Genomic DNA, 17,659 nt, shown 5'->3' with positions numbered 1-17,659 from the left:
AAATGGTTTATTGTATTTTAAATTGTGTGTGTGTATTGGTTGTACTATTAAGGCAACTCCACGTAGTTAAAAGGGAGGTTTATTTTGTGGGATAACTCACAAGTAAAGGGATAGGTAACAGGGTCCGGGAAAGGTGTTGCGCAGTCCAGCGGTGTTTTCTGGAGAACTCTGCTCAACCTACCTCCACCTAAAGGATCCTGGAACTAAGAGAGCCAGCCCGTCCGGAACTCCGTTCTTAAGGGCTCCAGTCTCGGCCCCGCCCTGTAGGCGTGACAGTTACCAAAGCCTCACACGTGAGTGCGGCCCAGAGGTATCAGACTCCATGGAACTGGAGTTACAGGTGGTTGTGAACAGCCTGTATGTGGATGCTGGGACGGACACACACACACACACACACACACACACACACACACACACACACACACACACACACACGGACACACACACACACGGACACACACACACACACACACACACACACGTTGGTAGAGTGTGGATAAGAGATGAGGAAAACCATCTATGGTTAATAGAAATAAGGAATCCAGTTCTGGTTTCTGATCCAAGTTTGCTATGTGTATTTGGTTACATCCATCCATATTTTGTGCACATTCCCCTCCAATCCTTAAATCAATCTATTTTTTACTGTGTAACTCATGCATTTACATATATAATGAGATTTTAAATGGTAAATTCACAGTTTTGGGAAAAGTGTTATAGCTGAATAATCTAGAATAGCAGCACAACACATTTTAAAATGAGACAACAGTGAGTTTCTTATGAAAATTCTAAATCTCCATTGCATACTGAAGAAATTGAGACCCAGAGAGAAAGACCAAGTATGAAATTCATAATTCCTAGTCAGGTAAGGCCTTTCAGTAATAGACTACTCCTTTGGAGCCGGTGATAAAGCTTGGATTAGAACTAAAGGCTCCCTAGGCATGGTGGTACAGTCCTTTAATCCCATCACTCTGGAGGCAGAAGCAGGCAGATCTCTGTGAGTTGGAGGCCAGCATGGTCTACAGAGTGAGTTCTAGGACAGCCCAGACTGGTACACAGGGAAACGTCATCTTGAGAAAAAAAATAAATAAAAATAAAAAACTTAACATTAGATCATCTAGTTCTCTTTTTTTTTTTTTAAATCAATGCTCACAGAACTTTCTTAAACTAAGAGAAGTCTATTTAGCCCATGGTGTAATGGAATGCATGGAAAATTGACAAATTAAGTGTGCTTAAGGTATTTAATTTTTGAAGCACTAGACAAGGTTACCTACCCAGTAAATTTAAATAATTTCAGAGCTTACCATCTCTGGTGATTGAGGATAAGCACTGCCAAAATGTGGTGAGTAAGGGTAAGGGATTGGGTGAGACTTGAGGGACCGAAGAGACGGCTCCGTGGCAAAGAGCGTGTACTGCTTTCAAAGAGGATGCAATTCCGTTCCCAGCATCTGAGGATTTTTTTTGTTTTTCTTTTACAATTTGCTCTCCTCTGTTATCACCCCTTAAGATATTTAAGCTCAAGACTGTTTCCAGAATAGGGGCAGCCAGGGTGGAAAGGGGAAGCTCCTATTAAGGCTGGGTTTTCTGAAGTCAGACATTATCTTTCCTATTTCCTGTCTGCCTATTTATTTAGTTATTTTTGTTTATTTCAGACAGTGTCTCATTCTGTAGTCTAGGCTGGTCTGGAACTCACTATGTAGCCCAGGCTGGGCTGGAACTTGAGACAGTTCTGTCCAGTTCTCCAGAGTACTAGGATTGAAGGAAGAGCCATCAAATCTGGATTGACTGTTTCATTTCTAATATCCCTTTCCAACCCAGCTTTTCCCAACACTTGGAACAGCAAGCAGGAATCCTAGCTATGTTTATTTTTCTTCAGAAAGTAGGGTAGAAAGGAGTTGGTAATATACGTACAATGGGTTTTTGCCCTACATAACTTGTTTTTTATTATTATTTTTAATGTGTGTTTGTCTAGAGGTTTGAGATAGGGTCGCATGTAGCCAAAGGTAGCACTGAATTTGTGATCTTCCTGTCTCTGTCTCTCATGTTGAGAATATAGGTATATATCACTAAACTTGACTCTTTTTTCTTTCCTTTTACTTTTCTTTATTTTTTATTTTATTTTTTTGGTTTTTTGAGACAAGGCTTCTCTGTATAACAGCCCTGGATGTCCTAGAACTCTCTTTGGAGACCAGGCTGGCTTTGAACTCACAGAGATCCGCCAGCCTCTTTCTCCTGAGTGCTGGGATTAAAGGCATTGGCCACTACTGCCTGACTCTTTTCTTTGTTTGTTTCTTTCTTTTTTTTGGGTGGGGGAGAAAGTTTTATAGCTCTGTAGCCTAGGCTGACCTGGACTTCACTATACAACCCAGGCTGGCCCTAGACTCACAGAGATCCTGCTTCCCTGGTGTGAGTCATCATACCTGGCTTGTCTTTCTTTTTAAATGTTTTCACCCTCGGCAGTGTTCTGCCTTCTTGCCCTTCTGCAAGATGATGTTTGAGGCGATCATATGCTTGTCTTTTCAGGGAGAAGCACACAGTTTCGTTATATATGTGGGCACGGTTTAATTTGGGGAGTTCTTTTATTTTGGGGTTGTATGCATTTTTTTCTTCACATCATTTGCCAAGTCATGCCACAGTCCATAGACCAGATATGAATAGTTGAGCGTGAATATTCAACTTAAGAGTTAGTCATTATAAAACAAACTTTATTGCATCTAGAAAGTTTGTCAGTGGTTAGATATTTGGTTTATCTTTATTTTGCTTCCTGTTTGTTACCAGATAAGAAAATGGCCAGACTGTTTAAATAATGCCCTTGATAAGGGCCTTGTGATGATGACAGTTCTGTGCCTTCTCATTTATCAGATGCCAGGCTGTATCTCCATTCTCATTAACCCAGGGAGTCACAGTACTAGTACTAATGGCTGTGACCTAGGTTGCCATACCAGCAGTCTAGATTTGGGGAAGTAAATTCCATCACAAGTAAATGCCTTTATTAAAGAACTCACTGTCCAGATGTTGCGATGGCATACACAAATGGTCTGTATTACTTAGGATGCCAAGGTAGGAGAATCACTTGACACCAGGAGTTTGAAACAGGTTTGGGTTAAGTTACTGGACTCCATCTTAGTATTTATTTACCTTTTCCTGTGACTATATTTTATGATGTAATTGGATTTGTCTAGAATTTTGGAAGAATAGAATAAATAAATAGAATAAATTTTAATAAGTCAAAAATGAGTAATTTATAAACAAAATGTCAGTGTTAAATATATATGCGTGTTTAAGACATTTTCTTTGGTGATGTTTTTCCATTGTAAAAAGGTTTCATTTACCTACCTTTCTATCTCTGGTTTCCTTCCTACAATATTGGTAAGCCCTATAACTCAAATATGAGATGAAAGAGGATAATAAAACTACCTTCATCTTTCAGGAGAATTTGTCACCGACATAAACTGTTGTGAAAAGTGTATGGGTAAGGACATTACCTGATTTTTGTGTGCCTTTCTGGCAGGATATGAAATGAGCTATTGAATATATCAATTACTCAGTTGGGTGATTGGTTCTTGCAGAACTAGAGATGGTTCTAGAGCCTCATGCATGCTAAGCAAATGCTCTACTACTATTGCATATCCCTTGTCATATTTCTATTCTGATCTTACAGGATCTTGCTGAGTTACCAAGGCTAGCCATAAAGTTGTACTCCTTTCTATACCTCCTGAACAGTTGTGGTTACAACTGTGTACCACCAAGGCCAGGCCCAGATCAGTTGTGAGATTTTATAACCACATATTTAGTCTCCACCTACCACAAAAATCCCAGCGTCTGTTTTCTGTCTTCTTTTTCTGTGTTCACTGTTGGGGATAAAGATATTTAGGGAGTGCACTTTAGCCCTGAGCTACGTCCCCACCTCCAATCTTGTGCCTTTTATAACGCCTGTAGTTTTCCCACGTAGACATGGAACTGGGGTTCTTCAGGCTTGTGGCACTTGAACCCATCTCGATAGCCTCATGGGTTTTGTTTTTTAAATACAGCGTCCCATTATATAGTCCTCACTGGCCTGGAACTCACTGTGAAGACCAAGATGGCCTGGGACTCGTGTTGCTCCTCCTGTCTCTACTTCCTGGGATTACAGGCCTGCACCATGCCTAGTTCTTTTATTCTTCTCTCATATATTACATCCTGACTGCAGTTTTCCCTCCCTCCCCTCCCCCCAACTTCCCCCCACTACCTTTCCTCTCCCCCATATCTACCCCGGCCCTCCTCCCCTCAGAAAAGAACTTAGCTCTTAATTTTAAATTTTTTTTCTAATTTTATTTTTGACAGGGTTTTGCTCTGTAGCCCAAGAGAGCTAGCCTGGAGCACACTGTAGCCTAGGGTCCTCTTAAATTTGCTGGGCTCAAACTCATACAATACTCTATAACTTGCTGAGTACTGGAATCACAGGCATCAGTAAAAGCAACCAGTTTTTAAATTTTAGTATTTAAATGACTACTTATCAAGATAACCAAGTCTTTATTCCATATGTACTCTAGAACAGCCTTGGGAAGATGCTATTGGCTTTCCTCTTCAAAAATAAAACTAAAATTTGAATAGCAAGCTTAATTGTTAAAGTCAAACACCATAAATATTGGGACTTTTGTTCACATTTTTCTCTTAAAGTTCTGGAGAAATTCTCCATTGACCATAATGTTATGCTCATAGTTAGAATTTTGGTGTTTTACAGTCTTAGTGGACTAAAATGAGGGCTTGGGCTGGAGAGGTGGCTCAGTAGTTAAGAGCCCTGGCTGCTCCTCCACAGGACCATTCCCAGCACTCACATGGCAGCTCACAACCATCTGTAACTCTATTTCCAAGGGATCCAGCGCCCTCTTCTGGCTTCCCTGGACACCAGGCATGCATATAGTGCACACACAGACATGCAGGAAAACACCCATACACATAAAAATAACTAAATAATTTAAAAGTGTAAAGGCTTGTAAATTTGAATGATCCCATGCTGAACACACACTGAACATTCATTGAGACTTCCAAACTATCAGAACACTCTAAAAGAATCTTACTTAAATTTTTATTGCAAAAGCTCATTATAGAAAATTGAAGGCACTTTAAAAAGCCACACATCTCTTTTCTTAGAGATAACATAGTCAACACTTTGTTTCTTTTCATGTTTTTTTCTGTATACAAATACAGATTGAGTGTTACTTATCTGAAATACTTGGAATCTGATGTGTTTCATATATATATATATATATATATATTTGCATACATAATAAGATATATCAGAGATGTAACCAAAGTCTAAATACTAAATTTAAGTTTCATGTGTGTATTGCAGACATAGCTTGAAGCAAATTTTATATAGCATTTTTAGTAGACCTTTATTTTGGCTGTATCCCATAATGTGAGGTCAGTGTGGAATTTTCCACTCATGGTATAATGCTTGCCTGCAAAAAGTTTTGGATTTGGGAACACTATAAATTCTTGATTTTTAGATTAGAGATGTTCTACCTATTTAAGTAAAAACAAAACAGGGTCAGGGGCTCTCTCTCTCTCTGTATATATATCTATATCTATATATCACTCTCTATATAGATATATATAGATACACATATACATATATAATTTAATTTACCATTTATTTTATTTTGTGAGCTGTTTATTGTAATTATGTTGTACTTTTCCTGTTTTTCTGTCATGTGTATGTATGTGTATGTGTTCATGTATGTGAGTGCGTGTTTGTGTGTATAGGCTCAAGGGATATTGACAATTGTTTTTGTCTGCTCTCCATGTTGTTCATTCAGGCAGGATCTCTCCATTGAAGCCAGACTTTGGCCTATTCAGTTAGTTTGTCTAACCAGCTTGTCCTGGGGATCCCTTGTCTCAGTCTACAGAACGCTAGCGTGATAGGTGGACCATAATCCCTACCCTAAGTATTCTGGGATTCAAAATCTTCTCCTTGGGCTTGTGCTGCAAATGCTTTAACCACTGAATCTTCTCCCCATTTTCAATAGACAGTTTGAAAATATCATTATTGAGATATACTGGGTTTTTTTTCATGCTTTGGGGGCATTTATATTATCTATTTAAAATAATATTATTTGCTAGGCAGTGGTTGCACACACCTTTAATTCCAGCACAGGTAGAGAAACCCTGTCTCGGAAAACAAAAACAAAACAAAAAAAATAACCAATAAAATTATATTTTTTGTACATATTTATAATACATCTTTTATTTTCCAAATTTCTATTTGGGGAAAGGAGTAGATTCCTAGAAGAGGAATTATAAACCTCTTGTTCACATAGTACCAACTGCCAGAAATGGATAAGTATTACTCACTTTGTTTTCTCTGCATTGCTTAAAGATAATAAGAAGAATTATATTTGCAAGTTAGACTAGATGTACATTTACAGAATTTAAAAATCTTTGCTAGAAAAAGGTACTATTTTTCCATTTTGCCAATTATTTGTTTTAGCTGTGAATCCTTTTCACTTGCTGCTGATTTTTTTAAAAAGGCATCATCGTGGAGAGGATCCATATTCTAGAGCCTTGCTATCTATATACACACAGATCTGAAACCCCAGGAGCATAGGAAGAGTACCAAAGCAAGCAAAGGCCTGACTCTTGTCGGTGATTGACTAGTTAGATTGTTAAGTGTGACAGGCTTTTTGTGAAGAATGCCATTATTCCTCGTAGAGGCAAACAGGTTTCCATAGGATTTTTGCAAGCTGAAAGGCAATTCTAATTAAAAACAATTAGTAGCAGCTTCCCCCAGCACTGAAGATAGTATTTGGCACTTAGATGTTACTACCAATTGTTGAATGGGTGAACGAACAAAGGTAGGGAATGATGTGGAGTCACATGGTATTGGAAGACAAAAAAAAGTAGTTTGCTCAATATATTGCTGCACCTGGGACAGAATTTCTGATTGCTGTGTAGAGCTTTTATAGAAAGACCTGATAATTTGGTTAATTCTGTTGGGTTGTTTATTATTATTAGTGTGTATGTGTATACTTATTCATGTATGTGTATATGTGTTCATTCATACACATTTAAATTTTTTATTTATTTAATTGATGTGTGTGAGTGTTTTGCCTACATGTATGTTTGTGTACCACATAAATGCAGTGCTCATAGTGTCTAGAAGAGGGTGTCAGAACCCCTGGAACTGGAGTTTACAGACGGTTCTGAGCTACCATGTGCATGCTGGAAACTGAGTGCTGGTCTTCTGTAAAAGCAACCACTGAGCCATTTCTCCAGCTCCTAATTTATTGTTTTCTTTATTTTTTGAGATAGGATCATTCATTAAACCTAGAGCCCACTAATTGGGCCAGGCCAGCTGCCCAGCAAGACAGGCCCCTCTTATCTGCACCCTTCCATCACTGGAATTACATGCTCACATTAGTGTGCCAGTCTTTCTTACATGGGTGCTGGAGCTAAAACTCGGTTCCTCACATCAGCACCACAGGAGGAGCCTTACCAACTGAGTTGTTCCCCCAGCCGTATTTTTTTAAACGAGGATATTATCTACCTAGTAACCATATGACAAAACTAAGTAATATTAGAAAATGTTTTAGGGCCTGGGGAAATAGCTCAGTCGGTAAAACACTTGCCGAGTTCAGTCCTCAGAACTCAAAACTTGGTGTAGCAGCCTGCACTGTAACCCAGTGCTGGGGAGAGGGACACAGGCAGATCCCTGGGGTTTCCTGGCCACCCAGCCTAGCCTACTTGGTGAGTTCCAGCCAGCGAGACCCTGTCTCAAGACAAAAAGTCCCTGAAAAATGACACAAGGTTGTCTTCTTGTCTAAACACACACATGCTCGTATCTACATAAACCCCTTCCCTGATACATAACCAATATACACGAAACAACAAGAAGGAAAGTGTTCTAGAATTCTTAGATGAATTTTATATTTATGAAGGTTGATTGACAGATGCTCTTTTATTTATTGAACTAAATTAGTTTAGTATTTGCGTTTCAGTGCTTTAGAGTTTTTTACACTTCAGCTCAAAGGAAAATATAGCATGCAATTTTTATTGCCTAAATTTTGTAAGTCGTGAACTGTTGTATTTAAGGGTAGCCATAGAAAACAGATGAGGAATTTTTCAAAATTATGTAATTCAAGAAAAGCTGGATTTAATGAAGGATGAGGAACAATCTAATAATAGACTTTTCTTCAGGAAGTCATTATTCCAGGAGCTTATTAGTATTGGAAATACTAGTTATTATTTTAAGGATTAATTTCCTTTGTTCTTGTTAAGGCAACTTAAGTATATGTCTGATCTTAATGATCAATAATATAAAACTAGTGGAAATTTACAAAAGTATATATATATATATATATATATATATATATATATATATATCTTTGAATGTCTGAAATACTCATAAAAGCAGTAATGAAACATTAATCCAAATAACAGAAATAGCTGATCCATATTTTTTCTTTGTTTTTATGAAGCAGGGTCTTAGTATATAGTCCTGCCTGACCTGGAACTTGATATCTAGACCAGGCTAGACTTGAATCCGAGTGTTGAAACTAAAGGCATGCACCACCATACCTGGCCAGACACACATTTTTTTAAAAAAATAGATTTTTTTCATTTATTTATTTGTTTGTTTGTTTGTTTTGCATGCACTCACCAGAAGAGGGCACCAGATCTCATTATAGATGGTTGTGAGCCACCCATGTGGTTGCTGGGAATTGAACTCAGGTCCTCAGGAAGAGCAGCCAGTGCTCTTAACCTCTGAGCCATCTCTCCGGCCCCAGACACACATTTTTAAACACATTAAATGGCAGAGCCTGCCGACAGTCAGCTGGGTATCTGGGTAGAGGCGTGTCGATTGTAGAGACAATGAAGAAGACAGAAAAGAGTTGAGAGGTCAGCTGGTCAATGCCGGACAGTCCTGAGTTTATTTCACAGCCAGCTTATATACATTTTGGAAGGAGAGAGGTAGAGCAATGCACAGCACAGGCATTCAACCACTATTTATTTTGCCTTGCGTCAAGGAGCAGGCAGTTTCTTTTTCTATCTCAATGTACCTCTAGTTGGCATCAGCAGGCTGCGTTTAGCTAGATAGTATGTTCCTTCCCATGGGCTAATCAGAACTTTCTCACAGCCCTTCAAGGAGACTCTGCCAGCTAATCAGGACTTTCTCACAGCCCTGGAGCAAGCAAGCTTGAACTCGATTGACTCAGAATAGACTTCAGATTCAAACTGGGAAACTGAGTCAGTTGTGGGCTCCCACAATTAAACCAAAGCTATTTTATATATTTTAAAAATTTATTCATTCATTATTGTGTGTGTGTGTGTGTGTGTGTGTGTGTGTAGGCATAGACACAATGGAGGTCACAGGACACCTTTGTGGACTTCTTCTCTCCTTCCACCTTTATATGGGTTCTAAGGATGGAACTCAGGTCATCAGACTTGCTTGACCCTCTGAGCTATCTTACCCATCCCAGAAAACTTTTTGATTAAATGAACCATAAACCTTAGAGTTGTATATATTCTTTGATCCAGTAGTTACTGTTCAAGTAGCCTATCCTAGGAGAACTTTCCTTCGGCTAAATTATTATGAACAAAAAAAGCTAATTTCAGCTGGATTGATGGCACAGGACTGTAGTAATCTCAGCTATTGGGAAAGCTGAGGTAGAGAGATTGCAAGCTGAAGACCTTCCTGGGCTACAGAGTAAGTTCTGTTCCAGTCTGTGCAACTTAGTGAACTCCATCCTTAAAATAAAAGTATCAAAAGACAGCCAGAAAGCCAGGAATATAACTCAGTTATAGAAGGTTTGTTGGCCTGTGTGAATCTCTAGGTTCAATTACTTGTACTAGTGCCACACAAGTACACACACACACACACACACACACACACACACACGCACGCACGCACACGCACGCACACACGCACACACGGCTCATCTCAATATTATGAAAGAAAAATGGAAACAGCTTACATATTTATTATTGAGAAAATAAATAAATCATGATGTATTCAGTTCAGTTGACTACTATATGAGATTGAAATGCTTTCATGCAATACACAGGTTGAACATAATTTATGGAAAAATCTCTAGTCTAGAACTTTTTGAACACCATTACCACTGAAGTAGAAAATTCCATTCTGACTTCATATGATAGGATGTTGTCAAAATATAGGTGCTTTAAAAATACTTTATATTTATTTCACTGGGTGGTAGTAGTGCATGCCTTTAATCCCATCACTCAGGAGACAGAGAAGCAGGTAGAGGCAGGTGGATCTCTGAGTTAGTTCTACACAGAAAAGCCCTATCTCGAAAAAAAAATACTGTATATGGCCCTGCAGGTAAGGACACTTAGCACCAGCCAAGGCTGATGACCTGAGTTCTGTCCTAGGGACCCACATGGTGGAAAGGGAGAACCAACTCCTGCAAGTTGTCCTCTAACTGAAAACTAACTAACTCTCTCCCTCTCTCTCTCTCTCTCTCTCTCTCTCTCTCTCTCTCTCTCTCTCTCTCACACACACACACACACACTCTAAATAAACATAATAAATACACAGTGTATAAGACTACCTTTACGTTATGTGTATAGGGTGCATGTTGAAAATATGTTAGTTTATTTTTATGTGTATGAGTGTTTGGAATTCATGTATGTCTGTGTATCATGAGTGTGCTTCATATCTGTAAAGGCCAGACAGTGCTGGACTCCCTGGAAGTAGTTACAGATGACTGTGAACTGCCATGTGGGTGTTGGCAATCAAAACTGGTCCTCTGGAAGAGCAGCCCCACATAAATTGGTTTTATATTTAGACTTGGGTCTCATCTCCAACGTATTTTAATATGTATACATACAAAAAAATTTCCAAAGATTAAAGAAACATTTGAAATCTTAAATCTAGTCCCAAATATGTCAGGTAAGATGTATGTATGGTTTACTTAAAATATTTAGTATATAATGAGTGGTAAGTGAAAGTGGGATACTAAAATATATGGGCACGTGGGAAAAAAGCACCAAGAAGCTAAAGTAGTAGGTCTTGCTGAATACTGTACTAAATATGTTAATATTCTTCAAACACTTTTAGAGTGAGGCTATATAACATTAATAAAAGTTCTTTGACGGGTCAGAGAAATGGCTCAGTGGTTAAGAGAACTTGCTGCTCTTCCAGAGAACCTGAGTTCAGCTCCCAGCACCCGCGTCAGTTAGCTCAGGTGGCTAACAGTGGCCTGTAGCTCCAGCTCCAGGTGTCTGACACCCTCTTCTGCCCTCTGTGGGCACCTGAACACACAGGGGTGGAGCAAGGGGGAGAGAGGGGGGAGGGAGAGAGAAAGAGAGAATAAAGAATCATTTAAGAGGTGCTTGAACTTGTCTATTTTGTGTTCCTTTTGTTTGTGTTCCTTTTGTCTGGCCTGAAATGGATGACCTCATTCTTTAATAATAGTAATAACTGCCATGTATTTAGTGGGTTTTTTGTATGTGTTAGTTTTCTGTATGGGTTGTGATATAATCCTCACAGTAACTGAGCCATCTCTCCAGCCCTTAGTATATTTCTTTAAAGGGTAAAAGCTTTAAAAAATACACTACCCTCAGACTACAAAAGACATTCTTCACAAATATCATAAGTGGGTTTTGCTATGCCTTCAAATTGTATGGGTTCTGGGATTCCTGATGTGATTTTTTTTCTTGTGGTTTTGAAGGTGGAACCTCACTTCTTGTGGGACAAGTGTCGCAAGCTCAGAATGTAGCGAGGAGCTATTTTCATCAGTTTCTGTGGGAGATCAAGATGATTGCTATTCCCTGTTGGATGATCAAGACTTCACTTCTTTTGACCTATTCCCCGAAGGAAGTGTCTGCAGCGATGTCTCCTCCTCTATCAGCACTTACTGGGATTGGTCAGATAGTGAATTTGAGTGGCAGGTAAGGATTTTTTTCCTTCTTACTAACATTGTAACTTAAAGTGGATTTTGAGTGGCAGGTAAGGTGGTCCCTCCCCCTCCCCTGACACACACACTTGTTAACATCATTATTAAATAAGTCAAGGTGTAAATTCTTTCAAACTTTTCATTTCTACCTTCAAGTATTTATTTATGTTAATTTTTAAAAAAGATTTACTTGTTTATTATGTACACAGTATTCTACCTGCATGTATGCCTGAAAGCTAGAAGAGGGCTCATTATAGATGGTTGTGAGCCACCATGTGGTTGCTGGGGATTGAACTCAGGACCTCCGTAAGAGCAACCAGTGCTCTTAACCTCTCAGCCATCTCTCCAGCCCTTAATTTTATTTTTTACATGTGCCAGTCACCTCTTATTGGACATTAATCCTCAGGATATGAAAAGATTCAGTGTGATTTGAATTCTTCATGTTTGGGAGTTGGCAGGAAGTCATGTTAAGGAGTATAGAGTGTCTTCTATTCTGGTTCCTTTCAGTGGGACTTGTACCATTGCTCATAATTGAGTTTCCTGTAAGAAACATAAGTTGTTAGCTCCAAGTAGATGAAACACACATAAGCTATCGGTTAGCACCATGCTAACCCTAGTGATGGTCTCTTTGCTTTTGTTGACATTCTTTTTGTTAAGACTGCTCATAACCAATCTGAAATGCTTCAGCAATGACTTTGGGGATGAAATTCTACATCAGTATCCAATATGGCATCTCTCCCAGTTTAACATCCAGGGCCTTCTTTGCCTTCATTAGTATGACTGATGCCACCTTGGAGTTTTGGTGAAGTCATTTTTTTTTGTATTTTTTTGAAATCTTGTCATACAGTTAGGAAATGGATGGAATGGACATTCTGTAATTTTGCTATTACCCATTTTAGAATTCTGATCCCACAGTCATCCTTTTGTAGATTTTCATGTATTAAATACCCAGCACTTTACTATGCAAATGTATTCTTCTTCCTTCATAATTGATAGCATTCATGTGCTTAGAAGACACATATCAGATTATGTTAGATATCAAATATGATAAACCATTTCTATCAAAGGCATGTAATTTTTGGTTCTCTTAGCAGAAGTACACTGTAGTTTATCAACTTAGATACTTTTTTATATAGATGTTTTTCTACCTACAATTTTTTCTTCTTGTGGCTTATGTAATATATAAAATGTCTTTGTGGCAAGCTGTTTGAAAATACTGCATTATAATGAGTATGATATATCAGAAAATGTGTGTTGCTTTATTGGAGCACCCATTTTATGATTGTAAAATAGCATTAAAAGAAGCTTCCCTTGCATATAATACATGTTTTATTCAACAAATAAACTTGAATCCCTGCTATTTTTTTTTTCTTTCTTTTTTTTGGTTTTTTGAGACAGGGTTTCTCTATGTAGCTTTGCGCCTTTCCTGGAACTCACTTGGTAGCCCAGGCTGGCCTCGAACTCATAGAGATCCGCCTGCCTCTGCCTCCCAAGTGCTGGGATTAAAGGCGTGCACCACCACCGCCCGGCGAATCCCTGCTATTTTTAAAGTCATCTAAATGTGGGAACTTATTTTTATTTTTAAAAAGGGTTCAGACATTATTTGCATTAAATATTAAACTATTTTTATGAAATATCAAATATTAAACTATTTTTATGAAATATCAAATAACATGGGGTGGTGTAGCTGAAGTTTTCCTGGTCCTGCCTGGCCCATGGTCAGGACAAATCTCTCTCACCCTCCAGTCCTGCAGCTGCTTAGACCTAACCAAGTAAACACATAGAGACTTATATTGCTTACTGTATGGCCATGTGGCTCAGGCTTCTTGCTATCTAGTTCTTATATCTTAAATTAACCCATTTCTATAAATCTGTACCTTGCCACATGGCTCGTGGCTTACCAGTACCTTACATCTTGCTTGTTATGGTGGTGGCTGGCAGCATCTCTGACTCAGCCTTCCACCTCCCAGAATTCTCTTCTCTGCTTGTCCCACCTATACTTCCTGCCTGGCTCCTGGCCAATCAGCATTTTATTTATATAGAGCAATATCCACAGCAAGGAGGTAAATTAAAAGTCTCAAAAACTTCTGGATACCACTGTGAAGTGAAGTGCTTTTACAGATACAGGTGTATGTTCATATACACAAAGCATGGATGTTCATATACAAATATTTCCTTCAATACTTGTATGTTTTTGTCAGATAATGGAATATCTCATTCTTTTTCAGAGCGATATCTGTCATAATGTTTTGTAGTTGGCTTCAGTTTTGTGTATATATAAATGTGCTATAAGGAGTGCTACACTGAACTAAGAGGTTTTAAAGAGGAAAAAGTAATTCGCCACCCCCATTTTTGGTTTTGTATAATTTCAACTCTGTTCTACATAGAGATGCAAATATACTTCAGATACAAGTTTATTTTTTTAACCTTAAAAATCTTAGCATTCACCATTTAAGTAATTTAAAAACATGCAATTTTATGCTCATTAGTATACTCACAATGTTGTATAGGTATCACCGCTAATTCCAGGGTATTTCTGTAACCTCGCAAAAGGGACTGTATGCCTGTTAAGTACAGAGAGAGCTTCACTTCCTCTCATCCTTTGTCATCTGGCAAACACTGATCTGTCCTATAGATTTATCTCTAAAATATGTTTCTTTTATTATTTTTAGTGTGTGTATGCGTGTGTGCGTGCGTGTGTGCATGTGTGGATTCACGCACCACAGCATACATGTGGAGGTTGGAGAACAGCATAGGAGTGTGTTCTCTCCTTCTACTGTGTGCATCCCAGAGATCAAACCTAGGTTATCAGGCTGGAGTGTAAGTTCCTTAACCCCCGAGCTATCCTGCTGACCTTCGATGTGCCGTTCTTTTTGTGTAAATGGACTTACACGATTATATATGGCTGTTGTGTCAAGCTTCTTATCTGCTGTGCTGTTTTCAAGGTTCATCCATATTATAGCCTGTAACAGTACTTTATTCCTTTCTGTGGCTGATTTCATCAGTTTGTCCATCTTGGTCTATATTGATGTTTATCTTTTTTATTTCAGCCATCATAGTGAGTGTGAAGTGGTGTCATATTGTGGTTTTTGTTTTACATTTCTTTAATGACTAACGTTGAGCATCTTTTCATTACTTACATCATTTTTATATGTTCTTTAAAGAAACACCTATTTAAATCCTTTGCCATTTTTATTGATGTCTGATTAATTGTAAACCCTTTTTCTATATTTTTTCTTACTAAATATATATTTTATGGAATTTCCCCTTTTGTAGATTGTCTATTCACTTGAAGTGTATTTTACTTTAATAATACCCTTTGATGAAATTTATTTAGACAGGATCTTGCTACCCAGCAGAGGCTGGCTTTCAATTCAGGACCCTCCTGACTCAGTGCTAAATCTTTCAGGCTTCTACCACGTACAGCAAATGGTTTTTAATTTAGATAAGGTCCTATGCATGTGTTTTTTTCTTTATTGTGCTTATGATGTTGTATTAAAAAGTGCTTTACCCAAGATCATGAAGATTACCTGTTCCTTCTTAGGGTTTTAGAGGTTTAGTTCTTATATGTAGGCCTTTGATGTATTTTGATTTTTTTTTGCATGTGTTCCCCCTCCCCCTCCACACACACACACCTCAAAAAACTTGAAACTGGGGAATGCCTATCTTTTTTTCCTAATTGGAAGGAAAAGCTTGCAATCTTTTCCACTGAGTGTAATGTTTTTGTAGTTTTTCAGTAAATAGCTAGAGAATAATTTCCCTTTTATTCTCAATTTATACAAACTCATTGCTGTGGGTGTTGATTTCTAGTTGTTTTTTTTAATTCAGCATCATTTGCTAAAAAAGTCCATTGTATTTCTCATTGAATAGTCTTGGCATACTGTTGCAAATGGGTTTATTTTTGGACTCACAATTCCATTGCCTTAATGCCGGTGTCTGTTCTTGTGCTTGTACAACACTGTTTTGTGGTTTCGTAGCATGGAAAGGCATTAGTCTTCAGTCCGTGTTGAAAGCCCAAAACTGGCTTCTAATATCAGCAAAGGAATACAGCTGCAGGAACAGCAACAGAATTAGACAACGTTGCTAGTAAAGGTGAAATCAAGCAGGCAAAAAGAAAGCTGCTTTCTTCTATCTTTTCAATCTTTCTTTTATCTGAACTGCCACCCACATTTAGGGTGGACCTTCCCACTTTAAATAATCCAATAAGGAAAATGGATTCCTTATCCAGTCAATTTGACAAACAAGATTCACAGTCTGTTAGTCTTAGTGTGTGTGTCTCAGGAATACCATCCATATCTTTTGAGATTCTGTCTCTAATTGACCTGAAGCTCATCAGTTAAGTTAGGCTGACTGGCCAGTGTACCCCAAGGATCTGCCTGTCTCCCTTTTTACATCCATCATGTGCTACCTTGTGCAGTTGTATATGGGTGGTATTGTGTTACCTTCCCAAGTATAAAATTTTCATGAAATGAGCATGGTTTCCACTCTGTTGAATCCCCTGTACCTATTATAGTGCCATATATGTATTAGAATTTCAAATACATATGAAAGCAATAGTTTTTAGTACTAAAGTTCTGCTCTTTTGAAAAATTCAAGGCCTAGAAATCATCCAGAGTCAAATATAGTTGCAATATCTAGAGACCCAAAAACGAATAAAAGTTGATGTAGCTTGTAGTCATGAAAATATTCTTTGAAAATTGCTAAGAAAGGAAAAGATTTTTACCTATTTTTTTATTTCATTCTCCATTTATTTCTTTTTTTTAAATTTTTCTTTATTAAGAAATTTTCTACTCACTCCACATACCACCCACAGATCCCACCTCCCACCTCCTCCCTCCTCCCATCCCCCAAATCAAGGTCAGCAGAGCCCGGCACACTGAGCCTAGGCAGGTCCAAGCCTCTTCCCACTGCACCAAGGCTGCGCAAGGCATCACACCACAGGCCCCGGGCTCCCAAAAGCCTGCCCATGCACGGGGGATGGATCCTGATCCCCCTGCCTGGGTACTCCCAAAACAGTTCGAGCCAAACAACCGTCTTCCATATCCAGAGGGCCTAGTCCAGTCCCATGGGGGCTCCACAGCCACCAGTCCACAGTTCATGGGCTTCCATTAAGTGTGGCCGGTCATCTCTGCACATCCTCCCATCATGATCTCGGTGTCCCCGCCTGCAGAATCCCTCCTCTCTCTCATTGCAGTCCCAGATTTTACCTATTTTTTGATTATTATCTTAAAAATATTACATTAAATTAACTAATTTTAGAGGATATTTTTATGCTTATCACTTTGATGTGACATATTTTGGTTTCGTGGGTGTATGTACATGTTCAAATATATCAAATTATACATTATGTAGTTTTTGTTTATCAAGTATACATTAATAAAGCTCTTTAATCCACTCTTTTTAGAGGCAATGTAGTCTTGATACTTGTCTTGCTTTAATTGGATTTGATTTGATTTTTCTGTGTTGGGTTTAGGTTTTATTTCTCCTTTGTCTACACATTGTCTTCTTTTGTCTTATTTCCTTTTCTAATGTTTCTATTCTTAAAAGAGTTTTTGCTTTATATCAGTAGCATATTTTAAATTACTTTAGTTGTTCTTATATATTCAGTACTATGCACTTGGAAGAATTCATGGAATTATGTATCTTGAATAAAGGCAGTTAGTGGCAGGTTGCTCAGGTCTCCTGTGATAGAGATCGGTACTGCTTACTCATCATGTTTTATGGGCTCTGATAATATTGTGGCTATAAATTAAAAACCTTAG

At 38.3% G+C, this 17,659-nt stretch overlaps 1 protein-coding gene across 1 annotated transcript in view; it reads left to right on the top strand.

The window, feature by feature from the left end:
• Fam199x (family with sequence similarity 199, X-linked) overlaps positions 1-17,659 on the top strand; it is a 30,965-nt gene that overhangs the window by 1,527 nt on the left and 11,779 nt on the right. Inside the window, exon 2 of the mRNA XM_006993885.3 lies at positions 11,673-11,892. Coding sequence (XP_006993947.1) covers positions 11,673-11,892 — 220 coding nt within the window. The remainder of the gene's footprint in view (positions 1-11,672; positions 11,893-17,659) is intronic.

Source organism: Peromyscus maniculatus, chromosome X (assembly GCF_049852395.1).
Source record: "Peromyscus maniculatus bairdii isolate BWxNUB_F1_BW_parent chromosome X, HU_Pman_BW_mat_3.1, whole genome shotgun sequence".
Lineage (NCBI taxonomy): Eukaryota > Metazoa > Chordata > Mammalia > Rodentia > Cricetidae > Peromyscus > Peromyscus maniculatus.
Note: the sequence above shows the minus strand (reverse complement) of the source record. Positions and strands in the feature narration are given on the sequence as shown.